Source organism: Lepisma saccharinum, chromosome 1 (assembly GCF_977018435.1).
Source record: "Lepisma saccharinum chromosome 1, izLepSacc3.1, whole genome shotgun sequence".
Taxonomy (NCBI): domain Eukaryota; kingdom Metazoa; phylum Arthropoda; class Insecta; order Zygentoma; family Lepismatidae; genus Lepisma; species Lepisma saccharinum.
Genome location: NC_139229.1, coordinates 157,952,047 through 157,969,483, shown reverse-complemented (window position 1 = coordinate 157,969,483; position 17,437 = coordinate 157,952,047). Strand labels below are relative to the sequence as shown.

The following is a 17,437-nucleotide window of genomic DNA, read 5'->3' as shown; positions in this document are numbered from 1 at the left end:
ACATTGTTAAAAAGGAGTGGATACACGTATTACTATCCCAATAATTATTCAATACGGTTTTTTCTTTGTCAGGAATTATCACTTAAGATATTGTATGTTGAGCTGGTGCCTACCTAGCCGCCTCTGATGAAATCTTCCATTCTTCAGATTCTCTTTAAAATTCGACTCGGGTCACTTGTAACGTGCTGGGTGCAGACACTGTGCATCCAAGACAATGTGCATCCAAGCACAGTGTTTGCGATAAGAAGCGGCCTTGAATAGCGTGAGTGAGTCACTTTGATCGCGAGCAAGCTAGACTACCAAGCTTGTCTGTCTTTGAAAACCAAGTCATTTTTTTCACGGTTTCCGAACGCGATTGCTATTGTAGAAGTATATATTCTCTCAAAAGAGCAAGAAAGGAAATTCGACGAATGTTCTCCCGTCGTTTAAAACCAAATATTATCTATTAAACGAAAAGTTCACGATTGTCAATAAACGGTTTAACCTATCTGAGTATAAGGTGAATGTAAATACTAAATTTAATAGAAAGGTTCTCCAAAATTTCTCTTCCACTGTCTACGTAAGGTGAGTACCCAGGGGAGGGGCCATGTGGGCCATGCTTCCCCCTCAAACCCTAAAATATTTAAATGTGAAGGCCTATAAATAAATAAATACGAAAATAACATCGTCGATTTTTTAAATGAGTAAAAATTTCAATTTTGCTCTTATATAAATGTATCTGTTTCTTGCGCAAAAGTCTTCAAGCTGCAATATTTGGTTGTTTTAGTTTTATAATCATTGATGCAAGGCTACCAGACGTCCGATTCACCGATTTAGTCAGGACAGTGCGTTACTTTCAATCCCTGTCCCTACTTTTTCGAACTGCAATCGTGATGCGAAAATGTCTCTTTATTATTGTTTTTTTTGTTAACTCACAATTAGACATGTTCTTTATTGTATGAATAATTCTAAGTACGCAACATAGAATTATCATGACTTTTTAATGGCGCTCGCACTATATGAACTATTTTGTAATATCTGTCTGTCTGTCTGTCTCTCTCTCTGGTCTACGTCAATGACAGAAATGCAAGCAATATTCTTATTTATTTTTAACCTAATTAAAGGAAAGTGTAAGCATTTAAAAGAAATAAGAAAGATCATCACTGTTGCTCTTCCTTAGAAATTGTTGTTCTTCGAGGAAGAAAAATTAGAAGGATTTAGTCCAGCACCTTAACACAGTGTCCCACGAGTCTCTCTTGACTAACACTGTCAATTGTGAAGTGATTTTATGAATAAAATTTTCCGCCTGTTTACGTATAACGTTGCACAGATTTGGTAGTTCGCACACGGTGTAATTATTTCGTGTTATCTTACGCAACAGCAAATACATTTCATAAGACTGTTCTGGACACAAGACTTGCATCAGTAAACAAGCATTTTGTCTGTTACAGTATCACAGGAAAAGAACATCGTCCTGTAATGTTCAAGCCTCTAGTTATTTTCCATTAGTAATGTCTGATCACAATAATAAGTAGGGAACGGAACTTTATGTGCTAAAAAACTGAGAAATATTTATTTTTTATGTGTCATAAATGTTGAAAATATGTGATAAAAACAGGAAAATATGTGACAAAAATAAAAACATTTGGTAACAAAAACAAACTATAACATGCATTTTAAACACCTGAAATCAGTTTCTAAATGATTACCTCTTAGTGAGCTATTTTTTGGAAGAGTTGCAGTGGATCACCATACTTTGTTTCCAAATTCTCCATTGTAAATCTGTCACGATTATCTCTAAAAAGCATCTTATATTGTGAGAAAGATAGCTCCACGTCACAAGAAACAATTCTTGCATATTTGAAGCACGAAATGTCACTAACGCTGAAGTTTTCCAAAGCTTCCTCTTCCTCTACTTCACTTTCCAAAACACGTGCAATTTGGCACAAAGTTTGAAAACCTTGTTTTTTCCCAAAAAATTCTGTACATTTAGACATTTGCACTCGTGCGTTAGATCCAGTGAATTCTTTCAGTTTCGTTTCTACTATACGCGGACGATTCAAGCTTTCGTATGGAATTGGAGAGAAAGGACAGGTTTCTTGAGATGTATGCCAATTCGACTTTTAAGGAGGGCTCCATCAACAGTTCTTGCAGAATTCTTCTTTGTCGAGATCATTTACAACAGATACAATTTTTTCAAAGTTCTGGGCATAACATCTGCATCCAACCAAGTGCCCTATCGCGTAACTACAGGTGTAGGGGGAAGGGGAACTTCAGGACATTTTTGTTTAAAAATGTCTATTCTTCTAGGTGACTTGATAAAAACTTTCTTCCCATTTGAAACCAGTTCATCGACATTGGGATAAAGAGCTCTTATCTTTTCACATATTCTATGCAACGCATGAGCCACACATGTAACGTGCACCATTTTGGGGTAGCTAACAGCAAGGCCTACTGCATGTAAGCTGCAGCATCTGTCAAGAGAAGAAAATTGTCAAATTTTATGCCTTCCGGCCACAATAGCTGAATTGCTTCATTAAAAAGCCTTGCTATCGTTACGTGTAGCCAGCCCCAGCTACTTACAGCTATTTTCTCCCAATAGGATCGTAGGCGAGGTGCCAGAAGTCTGCCAGCGAGGGTGCTTAAAGACAAAACAAACCTAACACTCTCGATATGAAAGAGGTGCGGAGAATAAACATTTTTCCTTCGAGGATTTCGAGGTAGATGAAGTCAATGAGCGATTTTATGCATTTAAAATGAAAATTCGCAAAATGTGTATTTACATACGGAAAACTGGAAAATATGTGTTTTTATGTAAAATAAAATTTGCTGTGTTGACATATAAGGCTATGATCAGAATTTTGGCAAAAATGAGGGTCTCTATCTTATCGCAGAAAAAACATTTATTTACCTGAAGTTCCTTTCCCTAATAATAAGTTAGAAGAAATAACTCGCATTTTCACAACTACCAATATTCTCGTTTTTAATCACTTCGAAAATTATTTCTCGAAGATATCGGTTATACTACAAGAAAGCAAATCAAAATTAAAGTAAAAGTTCAACTACACGTATACCAAACGACATTTACAATATTGGAGGGACAGAATACTTAAAAAAAAATTGATGTTTCATTCGAAGGTAAAGGCGTGATGTAGTGGTTCTTCTACCTGGTTTTAGGAGCTAAAGCTTGTAGGGTAGTGGCTACCGTTCAGGATTGTCAATCTGATGGTCGTAGGTTCAAACCCTTCCGGTGGCAGAAAATTTTCGTAAGTTTTAGACATATCCCATTGTGTTCATTGTCCACGCCGTGTGAAACGGAATGATTCAGTTTGGAATTAACGATGGGGGGAGGGGAAATATTGAATTACAAAATCTCCATTTCAACGGACCGAGAAGTGGAGAAAAATTGAATAATTCTTATAAATATTAAAAATTATATTCATTTTTTTAGTGGTGTAATCGCAGGTAAAATCAAAGATCTTACATGGAAGATTTTAATTTGCTCTGAACTCAGCCAAAAGGCATTTCGCACCGATCTAATATATTCTCCAGTACATGCAAAACGTTATTGAATGTTTCATGTCGATAATTTGACCAATGCATCTATTCTTGACGCTCAGACGATATTTTCTGCAACTACCTCTTCTCTCCAGTTCCTTCTCCTTCTTCTCTCCCCTCTTTCCGTTCTGCTTTTATCTCATATCGCCTTTCCTACTTTTCTCGCATCTTATCTCCATCCCACTCTTCTCCACTCCTCTTATCTCCTTTCCTGTCTTAGATTTCCGACTCCACTGCACTATTCTCTCTTTTTTCGTTCTTCTCTTTTTGTCTACTTTACTCTACTCTCCACTTCCCTCTTCTCGTCTCCTCCTCTCCTGTCCTCTCCTCTCGTTTTCCTCCTCTTTTCTCTTCTTTGTTCTTTTTTCCTCATCTCCCCTCGAATCTTTTTCCATTCTCCTCACTACATCTCCTCTCCTCGTCTATCCTATCTTTCTTCTCTCCTCTACTTTTTCTCTTCTCCTTTCGCTTTCTCTTTCTCCTCTCCTTTGTAACCTTTCGTTTCCACTCACCCATTTTCCTTACTGTAGTCTCATCAGCGATGGAATACTAGAAGACCTATTTTTTCTTTCAGAAAGAATTTTGTCATTTGCGATATAATAGTGATAATTTTATACAATAATACTTATTTATATTTCTTTCGCGTATTTTATAAATATCTATTGTGCATGTGGCAACCCTGAAATTGAGCCTAACTCTGCACGCAACCCACCAACGGCTTGTGTAAATTGGGTTGCCTAGTTTAAAATGTCGTTGTCCTAAAACTTTTGAGAGACACTGTACAAAACATGCATACGAAATATTGCTTTCCTGCAAGCTAACGAGTCTTTGGCGCCTGGAGTCACAACCAGCATAATCCTGGGGTGTGTTCCGTGTCCTATGCGTATAAATTTGTCACTGTCCCTTCATTCATATTGTATAGGCATTCATCCAATACTGAATATTGTATACGGTAACACTGATGATATTACATTTTGACAATCACACTATTTTTGTTTCTGTATAAAAACTGGAGGACAACCGCCTTTCTGGTCTACTTTGACCCTCCCTTGGAGCCGCGGTGATCTATTCGATAGGACGTCTGACTGCAACACGGGTAACCGGGTTCGTTTCTCTGCGTGGGTCATCTAAGGTTGGAATTTACCCGACCTTGTCCCACCCAGCATGTGTTCTATGTGGTTCATAAATGGGTACCGGGGGCAACCCTCTGGGGTGGTAAAAGCGTCTGGAGCGCTGATCATGTCACCTCCAAAATGGCCGAGATTGAGAATGCGTGAAACCCTATCCCATACCCCAAATTTGCTTTCATAACACGGTGCAATATGCACGGGGAACTTTACCTTGACCTTCCTCTAGCGGACCTATTGATTCTCATCGTCGCGATTAGCCAAAAGTGGCAGAAAGGGACATAAAATAAATCAAACAATATTTGTCGTTTCGCAAACATTAGCGCGAACGAATGCACAACTAATTGAAGCGCAACTTGGATAGATTACATGAATGAGTATGTTAACCACTGCACCACAGAGGCTGCACTTACTTATCCATATGCCTCTCTCTTCAGCTTCGGTACTGATCGTATGGAAGAGATTCTTGGTAGCTTTTCTTTACAAGAGCTGGCAACGCTGCGAGAGAGAGAGAGAGAGATTGTGAGTAGGGGAGTCACACAAAAGGGGGAGGGGTAAGAGAAGCGTAACCTAGAGCTAGTTCTGTCCCGATTGCCGAGCCGAAACCACCACAACAGAACTCGCTGCAGTTTTCGCACGGCGTTAGTTTACGCGTGACGTTAGGTGAGGTGCATGCTGTTCCGATAAAGGTACGCTGGACTGTACGGCATGTGGCGTTATGTGACGAACGTAGTGACGTTGAAAAGCTACAACAGTGGGTTTGCTGTGTGATCAACTTCATAACAATAGTGTGTGACCCAGATCTCGACTCAGTCGTGAATGTGAAAAAAAAATCAATACTGAATCTAAAAAAAAAAAAAGGAGAGTGTGTGTTTATTTTGAAATCGGAGAAGTGATTCATGCTTATCGAACACGACTGTTCATTGTAGTGTCAAAGGATGTCGCATTCGACTGTTTTACTCTGAATGCGAATAAACAAGTGTGTGTTACGAAGCTGCGTTATAGATTGTTCCAACGAACAACACAATGTATGCAGTGACTTTATTAACGCCTTCGAAGTTAGTTTCAGTGTGTGACCGGTAAACAAGCATTGCTTAGCACCTGTGTAAACAAACTTGTGGCAGAGCGTATACAACGAGTACAGGAGCAAACATACAACAGCAATAATGCCTTCTGAAACGGGAATCGAAAGAAAGAAGAAAACGGAGACATTACCAGCAGGTAGGTCATTTTACAAAAAAATGTGCTTTTCGTGTTACAACATTGTTCATATTACTCTACACAGCGAATACGGTTCTCGGTGTTGCTAAAGTAAAGCGCTGTACGTGACCCATTTGTACGTCTTTTTATTAACACATTTGTTCTGCATTTTTAAAGAGGCGCGTGGTTGTTCTCTCGTCTTTGTCTCTTTGAGTGTACACAAGTGTGCAGACAGGTTTCGTTGCGATGTAATAAAACTCTTATGAATCATCCGTGCCGTAGGATTTTGGCAAGGGATGGCTTGGTTACGTATACTTTTTTCGGTGGTCAGTCCTCATTTTGCGATCTTTCCTACCTTTGACGTTTTTTTTTTTTTTTTAGGAATACTGGTCCAAAAGCGGGTGGGGGTTATGACCCTCACCAACCCCCTCCCCTAGGGCATGCCACTGGCCGTGGGGTTATATATACAGGATAGAGAAAACGCCGTTTTTCGACTGCTCGAAACGAGACTCCTGCGAGTAAAACGTTATGAAGAAATATTTTCTTTGCAGCCGCTGTATGGCAGAACTGTGCTGTTGATTGAAATTCACAGATACGTGTCTACTTGTTGACTGTACATTACTTTTTATTTCCTCCACATTCGTTCTGGGTCTGTCTTTATTGTTGTTGTACGAGGGAAATCATTCGATTTCGGTAATTGGTTAGTTCTGTGTTCATGTACTGGTATGCGTAGGGATTTATCCAGAATTTTTCATTTTCGGGGTGCAAGTCCAAATTTAGGAGGGTGTAAGGATAAATTTCGAACCAAAATGATCATAAATTGGACCTTTGTGAAACATTTAGAGGTTGAGTACACGCATAAATGATGAACCAGATTTCGAAACCACATATTCTCAGTGATCACCAGAGAATTTTATTCGGATAGACCTAAGCATGAACGAAATACTTTTATTTCGGCTCTGCCGTTTTTCCACTTCTTTCTTGTTCTACTTCTCTCTTTTCGCCTGTTTCTCCACTTCTTTATATCATTCTTTCCTTCATTTTCTAACTCATTTTGACACGTTTGTTTTTTATATCCTCCTTCCCTTCGTCTTTCCACTCGTTTCTCTTCCTCGTCTCTATTTCCTTCTACACTCTTTCTTTTTTTCGCCACGGTTTTCATTTTTCTTTCTTCCTCTGGAGTTCAATGTCCCTGTAAAGTTACTCCCCGTAATAAAAAGGTCTGAAAATTTCAAAACATTTCCTACGTAGGTGGACAAAAGAGTGGGTCACGCTTATTTTACCGAGCACTACAATGTCCAACAGATGGTGTCACCTCTGCTTTGCCTGGTATATACACAATTTTTCTCGAAAGTGTTTTTTCCATGAAATGTATCCGTATGCCAAGCGAAAATTATATATTTTGTACACGCATAATGTTGCTATAATTTTTATTGGCGAGCGATAGGAGGTTCCAGACCTTGCCCTGAAACTCTTGTCTTGAAAGTTAATTCCTTGGGTTATTTACTCCGTTCCAAGCTTTGCAATAAAGGGGGTACCGGGTTCGGCTTGATGAGGGTGTGTTTTTGCGTCTCTACAAGTGTGTAAGTGCTTCGAATTCAGGAGTTTCGGGTTCGAATCCTAGACAAGACATGAGCGTATCATTCACAGTATCACTTATTTAATCAGTCTAGCATTCATCCTTGTGCAGAGAGGTAGAAAGCCACATACAAAATTACATAGAAACATTGATCTTGGTTTTACAAGTTTCGAACAATTACATCATTGTTTCCAAAGATAGCAACTATCCCCCTATCATGCAATTAAGTAAATAGATAAGAGAAGATCTGGCGCCTGTCTGTCCAGTGGCCTGGTTACTTGACAATAAACAAAAGAATGATTGGATAGGATGCTGCAGAAGGATTAGTTGCATCTTATCCTGCTTTTCCCATTAAACCTTTTTTTTATCTATACAGCTGCAGCGGTGCCTGTAGAAAAAAGAATCATTGACTTTGCCAAGAATATCTACTTACCTAGACCTTATCTCCAGAACAAAGATAAGCGGACATAAACTTTCGAGAAAATCTGCTAATTTTTAAAAATATTATACTTGGAACTAACGGATGTTATTCATATTACTCAACTTCTTGGTACGGGTCTCTGGTCTAGTGACTAATTTAAGATGGTGCAAAAGCATCTAACTATCTATCAAAAGCATGTACTAACTGCAGGCTACGTTAGTGTTAACACCATGGTTGAAACCCGTATCCCCTGATTACGAAGTTGTCGCTAGCAGACATGTATGTTCAGATTTGTTCAATTTTTTGATCTTTGCTTCATTACGAATGAATTACCTTAGGTACATAGATATCCAAATGGCCTACGCGATGATGTAGCGGCAACACTGTTGCTTTATAATCAAGAGGACCTGGTTCGACTGCCGGTAGGCCAGATCCCTCTTTAAAACAGTAGGTTCAGTTCCGATTAGCCTATCTGTACATAAAAAAAGGCAAAGTTCCCCATTTACTTTGCACCATGCCATGAGGCACATATAGGGGGATGTGGGGTAGTGTTCCACACATTCTATAGATCTCGGCCATGTTGGAGGTGGTAATCAGCACCACGCTCCGAACGCCTTTACCCCCCAGGGCGAGCCCCAGAGGTGATTTATGCGGGACAAGGCCGGAAAAGTTCCGACCTTAGATCATCCATCCCGGGAATCGAAACCGGGTCCTCTCCTACATGGCAGTCAGACGCCATAGCGACTAGACTATTGTACATAAAGCGAACCTAAAGGAAAAGCTTTTGATCCTTGGGGGACATTATACAGGATTGGTTTTAGAGCATGTCCGCTTTACTCTTTTGACCTATTTCCTGTTTTTCATTTATAATTAGTACCAAGTTTTCTACTTGAATTTGCTATAAACATTGCTCAGTCGATAGGTATTCAAATTTTATAGTATTCGATTGACTGATTTGTTATATTTAACCTCGCTTTTCTGTCGATTTTGGCTAATCGGGAAGATGAGGATACGATAAAAAAGTCACAAGATAAAATTGATGAAAAGCCCCACAGAGGGCACTGAGAGTCCAGATGCTAGAACCTCGTTTGTCTGCAAGCGGACGTGCTACATGAAAATGATATTGCTTGAGGGGAAAATAACCCTTTTACATCTCTATATTATTCAAAAATGAAAGTTTAAATTGAGTACAATGATTCTTTTAGTCATCAGTTGCCAATTGTATAGGTCACGAAAAGATTTATGAAATGTATTCCTGTAGTAAGAACCTTTCTGATAGCACCATTTGTTTGGCGTACGTTGAAACGGTAGCAATACTAAACTTTCCAGTGCAAAGAAGACAGTTTCCATCCTCCAGCTTCGTGACACTGCTGGAGACAGAGTACGACAGTCTTCTTGCTCATTGACCTCAGAAGTTGAGGGAGGTAGTTTCATTCAACTCTGTTCCGTCTCAACATCAAGTTAACATCTGTTCGTTCTGTGTCTTTTTGCTCGTTCGCGGCAAGAAAAAAGAGAGAAAAACTATTCTCTCCTCTTCTTTTAGCTTGTATACTTGTTCCATATGTTTGCTTTATGGTTTGGCATAACCAACTTTAGAGCTTTAACAGTGGCTGATGTCTAAGGAACGCTAGCTAAGTGTTTACTTGAAGATAAATGATTGGGAGACATTTTGTCAATTGTAGTCAAATCGAACTATTTTGAAACGTGCATGCACAAGTTGACTGACGGCGCAGTAACTTCCTGTAGTGGTAACGTCGTCGCCTTGTAATCAAGGGATTCCAGGTTCGATATCCGGTGGAAGCACATGAAGAGTTTCGGATCTCACTTTAAGCTGTAGGTCCAGTCCCTATTAGCCTATCTGTGCATAAAGTGGACTTACAAGCAAAAACTCAAACAAGCAAACAAATATTTCATTAAAGGAAAAAAATTAAGACATTTACAACATATATGCATATCGTCTCCTAATGTCAAAATGTACACTTGATTCCTTTGTCATCCAGGTGTCATATCAGGTTGGGACACATTTCACTGACTAGGATGCAGGAACTAACTAATAGCATGGTGCTAACACCGTCGTCGCGTAATCAAGGGACCCCTGGTTCGATTCTCGGTGGAGTTGTTCGGATTCCACTTCAAACTGTTGGCCCAGTCCTCGCTAGCCTACAAAATGGATTTATAACCTTTTTTTCACGGATTCAGCCTCGATTGTAAAAATAAATAAATAAATTTACTGAATATCTTTCTTTACAACCAAAAGCAAATATAGTGTTGGTTAAATTGTCCATCGCTACTTTCATTGGAATTCTGTTGATCTGCGCGTTGAGGAAAACATTTCGCCTACTATTACTTTTGCCGTTTGGTGTACGAGAATTTAATCTGCACACTATAATAACAATCTAAGACAAGAGCGTTGTTAATATTCACACAACCTATGTTTCAAACTTTAGATTTTTCTGTAGCGTTGCCATGCAGTTGAGTATTACTGTTGCCTGTAGCATGAAGGGCTCAGTTTTGATCCCGTTGGAAAATAAAAATTACGGTGTTGGTCCAACATATTAAAGACAATTAAGTCGCAACATGAAGGAATTAGTGGTAGCTTCTGATCTAGAGAAGCATTTAACATCTGCGATGGGACATACCACTCGTCGTCTATTGAAAACCACTCTGTGTACTTTGTTTTTATTGCCCTCCTTTAGAAATGCATATAAAGTAGAGGAAAACAAACTTCTGTGAAGCCTTATGGAAACGAATGCAAGACTCCTTGTTAAGAAAACTGGAAATAACAGAGAAGTGTGCGAGTGTTACGTTTTGTTTTTATGTACGTAAAATAGTGCGAGGAGTCGAACACCTGATGAGTATCGTGCTCACAGTGGCGTGGCAAGGATTTTCGAAAGGGGGGAGGGTGGGGGCGGAGTTACGTTTACTTTTTTCAGTAGTCCGTCCTCATTGTGCCACCTTCTACGACCTTTGACTTTCTCTTTCTAGGAATACTTGACCACAGGGGGGGTTATGATCCCCACCAACTCTCTTGGACACATCACTGCGTGCGCAACACTTATTTTGTTCAGAAATAGATGCGTCTCCAGCATAACACCCGTCAATGCCATACACACGGCATAATGTTGGTGAATAGAGCTCAAAATTATGTTCCCGATAGCGTAGAAATCAAGGGGGACACGGGTTCATAGGGATAACACTTTCAACTGTAGGTTCAGTCTGTTAACTTATCTGAATTGGTAAAAATGTAATGTTATCAAACCAGAAGCTGAGAGGAACCACACTTCTGTTTCGTGTTTGAAAAAGACCCTTTCTGAATCCTTACTCTTTCCCTTTCTTGATGACATAAGCTATGTTTGTTTACGTGGAAAGCAGACAGGCGCCGTTGTTCTCCCAGGGAAGGTGGAAGTGTTTTATCGAGGCGCCCAGTCGAATGACCTGATATCTTATCTACAAACCTAGCTTTGAACACCTGATTCCACACTTTCACCTCAGTTCGTAAGCATTCCTTGTAGCTGTACCGTTTCTCCCGTTATAAAGACTTTCATTGTATTCCCTTATAAATAGCGCACTTACGCTAGCTACATTCCAGAATGTATTGTGAAGTCAAGTTACCTGACAGGCGCAAATACTTTGTAAGCAAACCCTTTACAAATTACAGTTTTAATTGCTGATAAAACGTCTGTCATAGTATTCATGTGAAATTGGGGCAAAGGCAGACACACACATACCAAAGAACACACAATCGCTCAAAGGTGTACCGAGAGGAAGGGGCTTGGGGTTCAACTCCTCCTCCCCCCGGCCTCCTACGCATCTTTGGAATAATTGTGCTAAATATTTTAATAGCAAAACTTATTTTATTGCGTACAGATGGAGTGGGAGTTTTGTATAAATAGACAACTGCACAATCTCGTGACCAATTGTTTCCTTAAACTTAAAACTCATCCAATAGTTAAAATATAACTAGAAAGGCACACTAGCTCTCATATATAGTGAAAGGTGATGCGATTTTGTACTGCAAGGGGCAAGGCAAGCATCATCACATTTCAATTTTTTACGGGATCACGAACATTTATTACTGGGAAAACCAGACAAGACAACTTTTGTACAAATGTTTTTTTTTCTCATTACAAACATTACTGCCCCCATAAATATTTAGTCTCCCCGTTTTTTCAGAACTTATCTTGGTCCATCACGACGATAACAGAATGTGTGATATTTTAATGATATGCATGAGCTTGTTTGACGAATCATCTGTGCGAAGAAATTTAACTCCCTTGACTTAATAATTAACCATTTAACTAAAGTCCTCAACAAACAGCAGCTTAGTACAGACACGATAACTGTAGTTTAATTCGTAACCAACCTAGCGTTAGTTATCTATCAATGCTATCTGTGTTCAGGCACTATACACTATTGTGTATCTTTCAAAGTAGAATTTTCAGAGAATTCACAACATAAAAATGCGGAAAACTTGGAGAAGTTATCATCATTGTCTTGCCTTTCTGCTCTTTTGTTCACAAACCGTTTAAAATTACGAGGATATGACAATTAAACAACACGTGATATACCGTTACCCCATTCAGTAGCATTCTTCCTTCTAATTGTTACCGTGCAAGTTCAACTCCGTTTGAAAACTCGTGCACAAAAGTGATCGCTTATCTATTTTCCCATACTGTCAATTTCCGAGGTCGTAAAGTTGTAATTGTGTTAGTTTTTACGAAGGAGGGTTTGTGTCGTTGTGTTTGTGTGAGAGGTGCCATTGTTATTGAGCAATTCTCGCTGGAGTAATCTGTATGCTAGAAATCTTCATTGTTATGTTCTTGCTTTCTTATAAGCAATTCCTCTTCCTATGCTTCTTAGTCAGTTTTCTGTTGTCACTGCTACCCTGTAGTAATGTACGCTAAATTGTTACAGCTCTTGTCCCAGTTGTAAAATTTAACAGGTCTAACAATTAAGTTATTTCAGCACTATTACTCCCCGTAACGTCGTCGCCTTATAATCAAGGAGTCCCGGGTTCGTTACGCGGTGGGGGCACAGTGGTTCGAATTCAACTTTAAACTGTAGGCCCAGTCCCGATTAGCCTTCTGTTCATAAAGTGAACTTAAAGCAAGAACTCAAGAACCTTTTTATTTCCTTAAATGTGAGATTCTTCTTAGCACGGTACTAAAGTTTTAGCAAAATGTATTTAAAACTCACTTTAGATGCCAATTAGGAATAGACCTACATTTTAAAGTGGCGTCAGAACTATTGAATTGTTCTCCCACTTGGATTCGGATCCAGAACTTCTTGATTACAAGGTCGTTATATTGAATCAGCTACAACAAGGTTTTATAATAATTTTTTTGTAGTACAGTTATAATTGTTAATAATTTAATCTACAGTAAGTGGTAATTGCGAGAAAACTGTGTGTTTCAAATTTACAAGAAATTTTACACCCTTTATTGTTAAGCGAGGACCTGAGGACTGAGATTACACCAAATGTGATGCTCTCCTTTATTTTATGGAGGAATCTACGGAAAAAGAGCATCGAAATGGGGTTATTAGTTCGCGTTTCTTTGGTATTGACGAACGTTTTCTAAGCAAGACTGAACTAGTGACCCGTAATTTCGCCACGATCAGTCCTACCTCTGTTGTTCTTAACGAATCTGCTAATTACGTTGATTAGCAGAGGAAAGAACTTATTCAAGATAGTTGCTTTTACCTCAAACACCGGAGGTGAAGAGAGCGCTCTTGAGAACGTAAGGGAAAGCAGGTTACAAGAGTTTCAGATAAAGGCAGAAAAGAATGGAAGATAAATGGCCGATAGGCACAAGGACTTAATGTACAAGGTTTGAAAAGGGACGAAGAGACAAATAAAGATTGAAATATAGAAAAGGAAGGATAAGATGGAAGTATACGAAAGTGTGTGGCTGTAAAAGGAAAGGGAAAATAAAATGAAGGATTCAAAAGGGGAGAGGGGAAGAGAAAGATAAGGATTGCAATGGCGGAAGTGTAGGAGAAATATGTGTAAGGAATGAAAATGGAGAAAAGGAGGAGACACAAGGATTAAAAGAGGAAGAGACAGATGAGGATTGAAAAGGAAGAAGAAGAGGAGGAGACAGATGAGGATTGAAAAGGGAGAAGAGGAGGAGACAGATGAGGATTGAAAAGGGAGAAGAGGAGGAGACAGATGAGGATTGAAAAGGGAGAAGAGGAGGAGACAGATGAGGATTGAAAAGGGAGAAGAGGAGGAGACAGATGAGGATTGAAAAGGGAGAAGAGGAGGAGACAGATGAGGATTGAAAAGGGAGAAGAGGAGGAGACAGATGAGGATTGAAAAGGGAGAAGAGGGGAGACGGATGAGGATTGAAAAGGGGGAAGAGGGGGAGACGGATGGGGATTGAAAAGGGAGAAGAGGGGGAGACAGATGAGGATTGAAAAGGGAAGAGAGGAGGAGACTGATGAGGATTTAAAAGGGAGAAGAGGGGGAGACAGATGAGGATTGAAAAGGGAGAAGAGGGGGATGCAGACGAGGATTGAAATGGGAGAAGAGGGGGAGACGGATGAGGATTGAAAAGGGAGAAGAGGGGGAGACGGATGAGGATTGAAAAGGGAGAAGAGGGGGAGACGGATGAGGATTGAAAAGGGAGAAGAGGAGGAGACATAAGGATTAAAGACGAAAGGGAGGGGAAGAAAGAAATAGTAATTTCAAGGTATGAAACTGAACATTGGAAAAGTTTTCATTGTTCACGTGAACTCTCTTTTGTAAAGAAGCCCATATACACGCTTTCGTGACCTTACTCTACGAGAAATAACCACTTTGAAGGACTTTGGGTTAGGAACTCATTCCCTGTGGGTATTTTCATGTTTGCTAAGCTAGGAAAAGCAAAAAGAAGGAAGGTTAACTTGTTTATGCTTATGTAAATCACCGTTGCATGTCGCGGGACACTGGACTTGAGTATACAGTCGAGTAAACGGGAAAAGAACTTCTGCCTCAAAGTCTTAACGCGTGATAATAACGTTCCTTATATGACAACAGATTATAACTTACGAGCAGGTGGCAAAAGTCGTGACGCTTTGCAGAACGAATCGACATTTTTAAGTTGATTCCGTGATTCGAAAGTAGTACAGTAAAGGATAAAAGTTCATGACCTGCTGGCCAATTTTGAAAGTTAACGCGTAAAGCACCATTTTCAGCACGCTAACCCTCAAGTGATAGTTAAACTTCATGATAAACCACAAGGAATATTCGAAGACGCTACATGCGTTGGCAAATAGGGATCCTGATATTTTGTCACAATTGTACGTGGCACGAGTTGTGCTAATGGAGATATTCCAAGACAGAGGGGTTTTAAAATGAAACAAATGCGGAAGTGAATGTTGGAATGACATGACCAGAGTAGTTATATAAATTGCCCAAAGATGGCAGTGTCGTAAGTAATTGTTGTTCAAGGTAAACAACTTTGAACTAAAGCTGGCAATTTTGGAAACCCATGTTGAAAATTCACTGTATTATTTTGCCATGTATCTGAGTGGATATTAAGAATGAGATTTTGCAGAAGGAAAGGTTTCTAACATTGAGTGTAAATCTGTTGTTAATTTTCGTATAGGTTTCGTTGTAATGTGTGTGTCAGGTAAAAGGTATCAGTGCGAATGTAGTTCAGTTCTTCAAGTGTAGTGTCTCCCTGTGCGTATGTGTAGAGAAAGTGTAAAATTATGCTTTCGTGACAGAAACCCTGATTTCTTTAAGTCCACTTTATGCAGTTATTCAGGGCCGGACCTGATGTTTGTGCATTTTAACAAGGAATCCGTGCATGTCTTATTGGAAGGTGTTGGCTATTTTCCTATTTTTGAGAACAGGCAAAGAATTAAGTCATCTCTCTTGTCTCCCCTAAGACGTTGTCAGTGTCCAAAAATGCGATTTGAACTCTTACACATCACCTTTGTAACGTTCAGTGAGAAGTAGTTTCTGAAATTCGATACAAAATGTACTTAGTTTTTAAAACGAAAGGACGTGGGGAAGACACGGATAAAACATTACATTCATTGGAAGTCAGATTCGAGCTCCCTCGAAACTTGCTTGTCTTTACTGAAAAATACCTTCCCCATAAGAAAAACGTAAATGCGAAGATATTAAACCGTGTCCATTATTCTTGCAAGTTTTTCCTCCATGTTCGCCTTGCTTAAGAAAAAAAGAGAAATGATGAGCCTTCAAGTCAGATTGTTCTTAATTGGGCAATTACTCTGGAAAGGAAACAAGCAACACTCCACGAGCTAAACGGTTTAGATTTCTTCTTCTTGTCAATTATCCTCTTTGACAGTCTGCAAAGTGGAAGATTTCTCTCGTGTAATGTTTCTTTCTCTGGCGATAGTCATATGTCTGAAAATAAAAAAAAGAAGTGTAATGAGGGAAGAAGCTTCAGGTTCATCCTGTGTATTTCTTCTTCCTTCTTAAAATATTCTGCTCTCTTTCACTTTGTTCCTGTTGCACGTTGTGAAGATATACATGATATTGGGTTTCACGAAACGCACCTTGCATCGTAGAAACTCCAAGATCGTCCCCCCACTTCCCCCTGTTCTCAATGTATTTTGGAGGGGAAATCCATTTTTCTGTCACTTTAAACATCCACGTCTATTTTTCGTATGCTAGAATGTTGATTTTCTTTTGTTCTGTTAAAGATTGCAGTGAAATATAAGACAATATTCTCATTAATTTTCACACGTGCTTTCAGATGGTTCAAAGCATTTATTTAATAACAGTATAACTTTAAATATCCATTGGATCATTTGAGGGTTTCGCATAAAGTTTCTTTGATTGTTGCTAACAGAAATTAGTGATCTTTTCCTATTATATGATTCGTGACTAAAAATTCACATTGTATTATTTACAGTGCCCTCTTCTGGTTACTTTATTAGGAATCGGAAAAAATCTAACGTTACTATCAAGTATTTCGAAGATAGTTCGAACAGTAGGCTAGTTTTCAGGATTTTTCATTGTTTGGAGCCTAACGCCTCTTGCAAACTAGTGAAACGCCTAACAGTTTTTGCCATTGAGATAATAATCTAATTGCATGAATGTTTTTAATTTGCTGTTATTCATGCATGGAATGGAAGGACGTTTGTAAAAAAAAGGAAATTCTGTTGGTAACGAAAACTTTTCACATCAGCCTGGACAGGTTCCTCCGACCATGTACTATATCAAAGGGTGAATACGGTGGTAACGAATGACGCAAGCAGTGCGCTAACGTCATTATCCACCGTGCATGTATTTCTCTTTGTAGCATTTTCTGGTGCACGAACGTTCTGAAAAGACAGTGGCAAATGTGTCCTCTTTTTATTTCGGCATTAGTGACTTGTTTGTGAACTTTTGCTTTTCTGGCTGTGGTTGAACTCCACTCTGTTGATTCCCCCCCCCCTGAAAGTGTGAATAAAACTGGAATGCTTGTGAATACAATTTCGATTCTCCAGTGGTTCTGTGGCTTTTTGTCGGCATGAAATGACTTCATCAGGCTTACATTCTACACAGGGTTGGAAATCATCAATATTAGTCTTAGTAAAGTGTGTTTGAAGTCAAAACTAATTGCTTATTTTTTT

At 39.2% G+C, this 17,437-nt stretch overlaps 1 protein-coding gene across 5 annotated transcripts in view; it reads left to right on the top strand.

Annotated features, from left to right (window-relative positions):
* rols (zinc-RING finger and ankyrin repeat domain-containing protein rolling pebbles) overlaps window positions 1–17,437 on the top strand; it is a 717,828-nt gene that overhangs the window by 531,133 nt on the left and 169,258 nt on the right. For 3 of the 5 annotated variants that reach the window (XM_083141149.1, XM_083141147.1, XM_083141131.1), the window contains exon 1: window positions 5,259–5,885. The exons of the other annotated variants lie outside the window; for them this stretch is intronic. In XM_083141149.1, coding sequence (XP_082997275.1) covers window positions 5,831–5,885 — 55 coding nt within the window. In that variant the 5' untranslated portion in view covers window positions 5,259–5,830. Of the gene's footprint in view, window positions 1–5,258; window positions 5,886–17,437 lie in introns of those variants that run through there. 5 annotated transcript variants of the gene reach the window in all.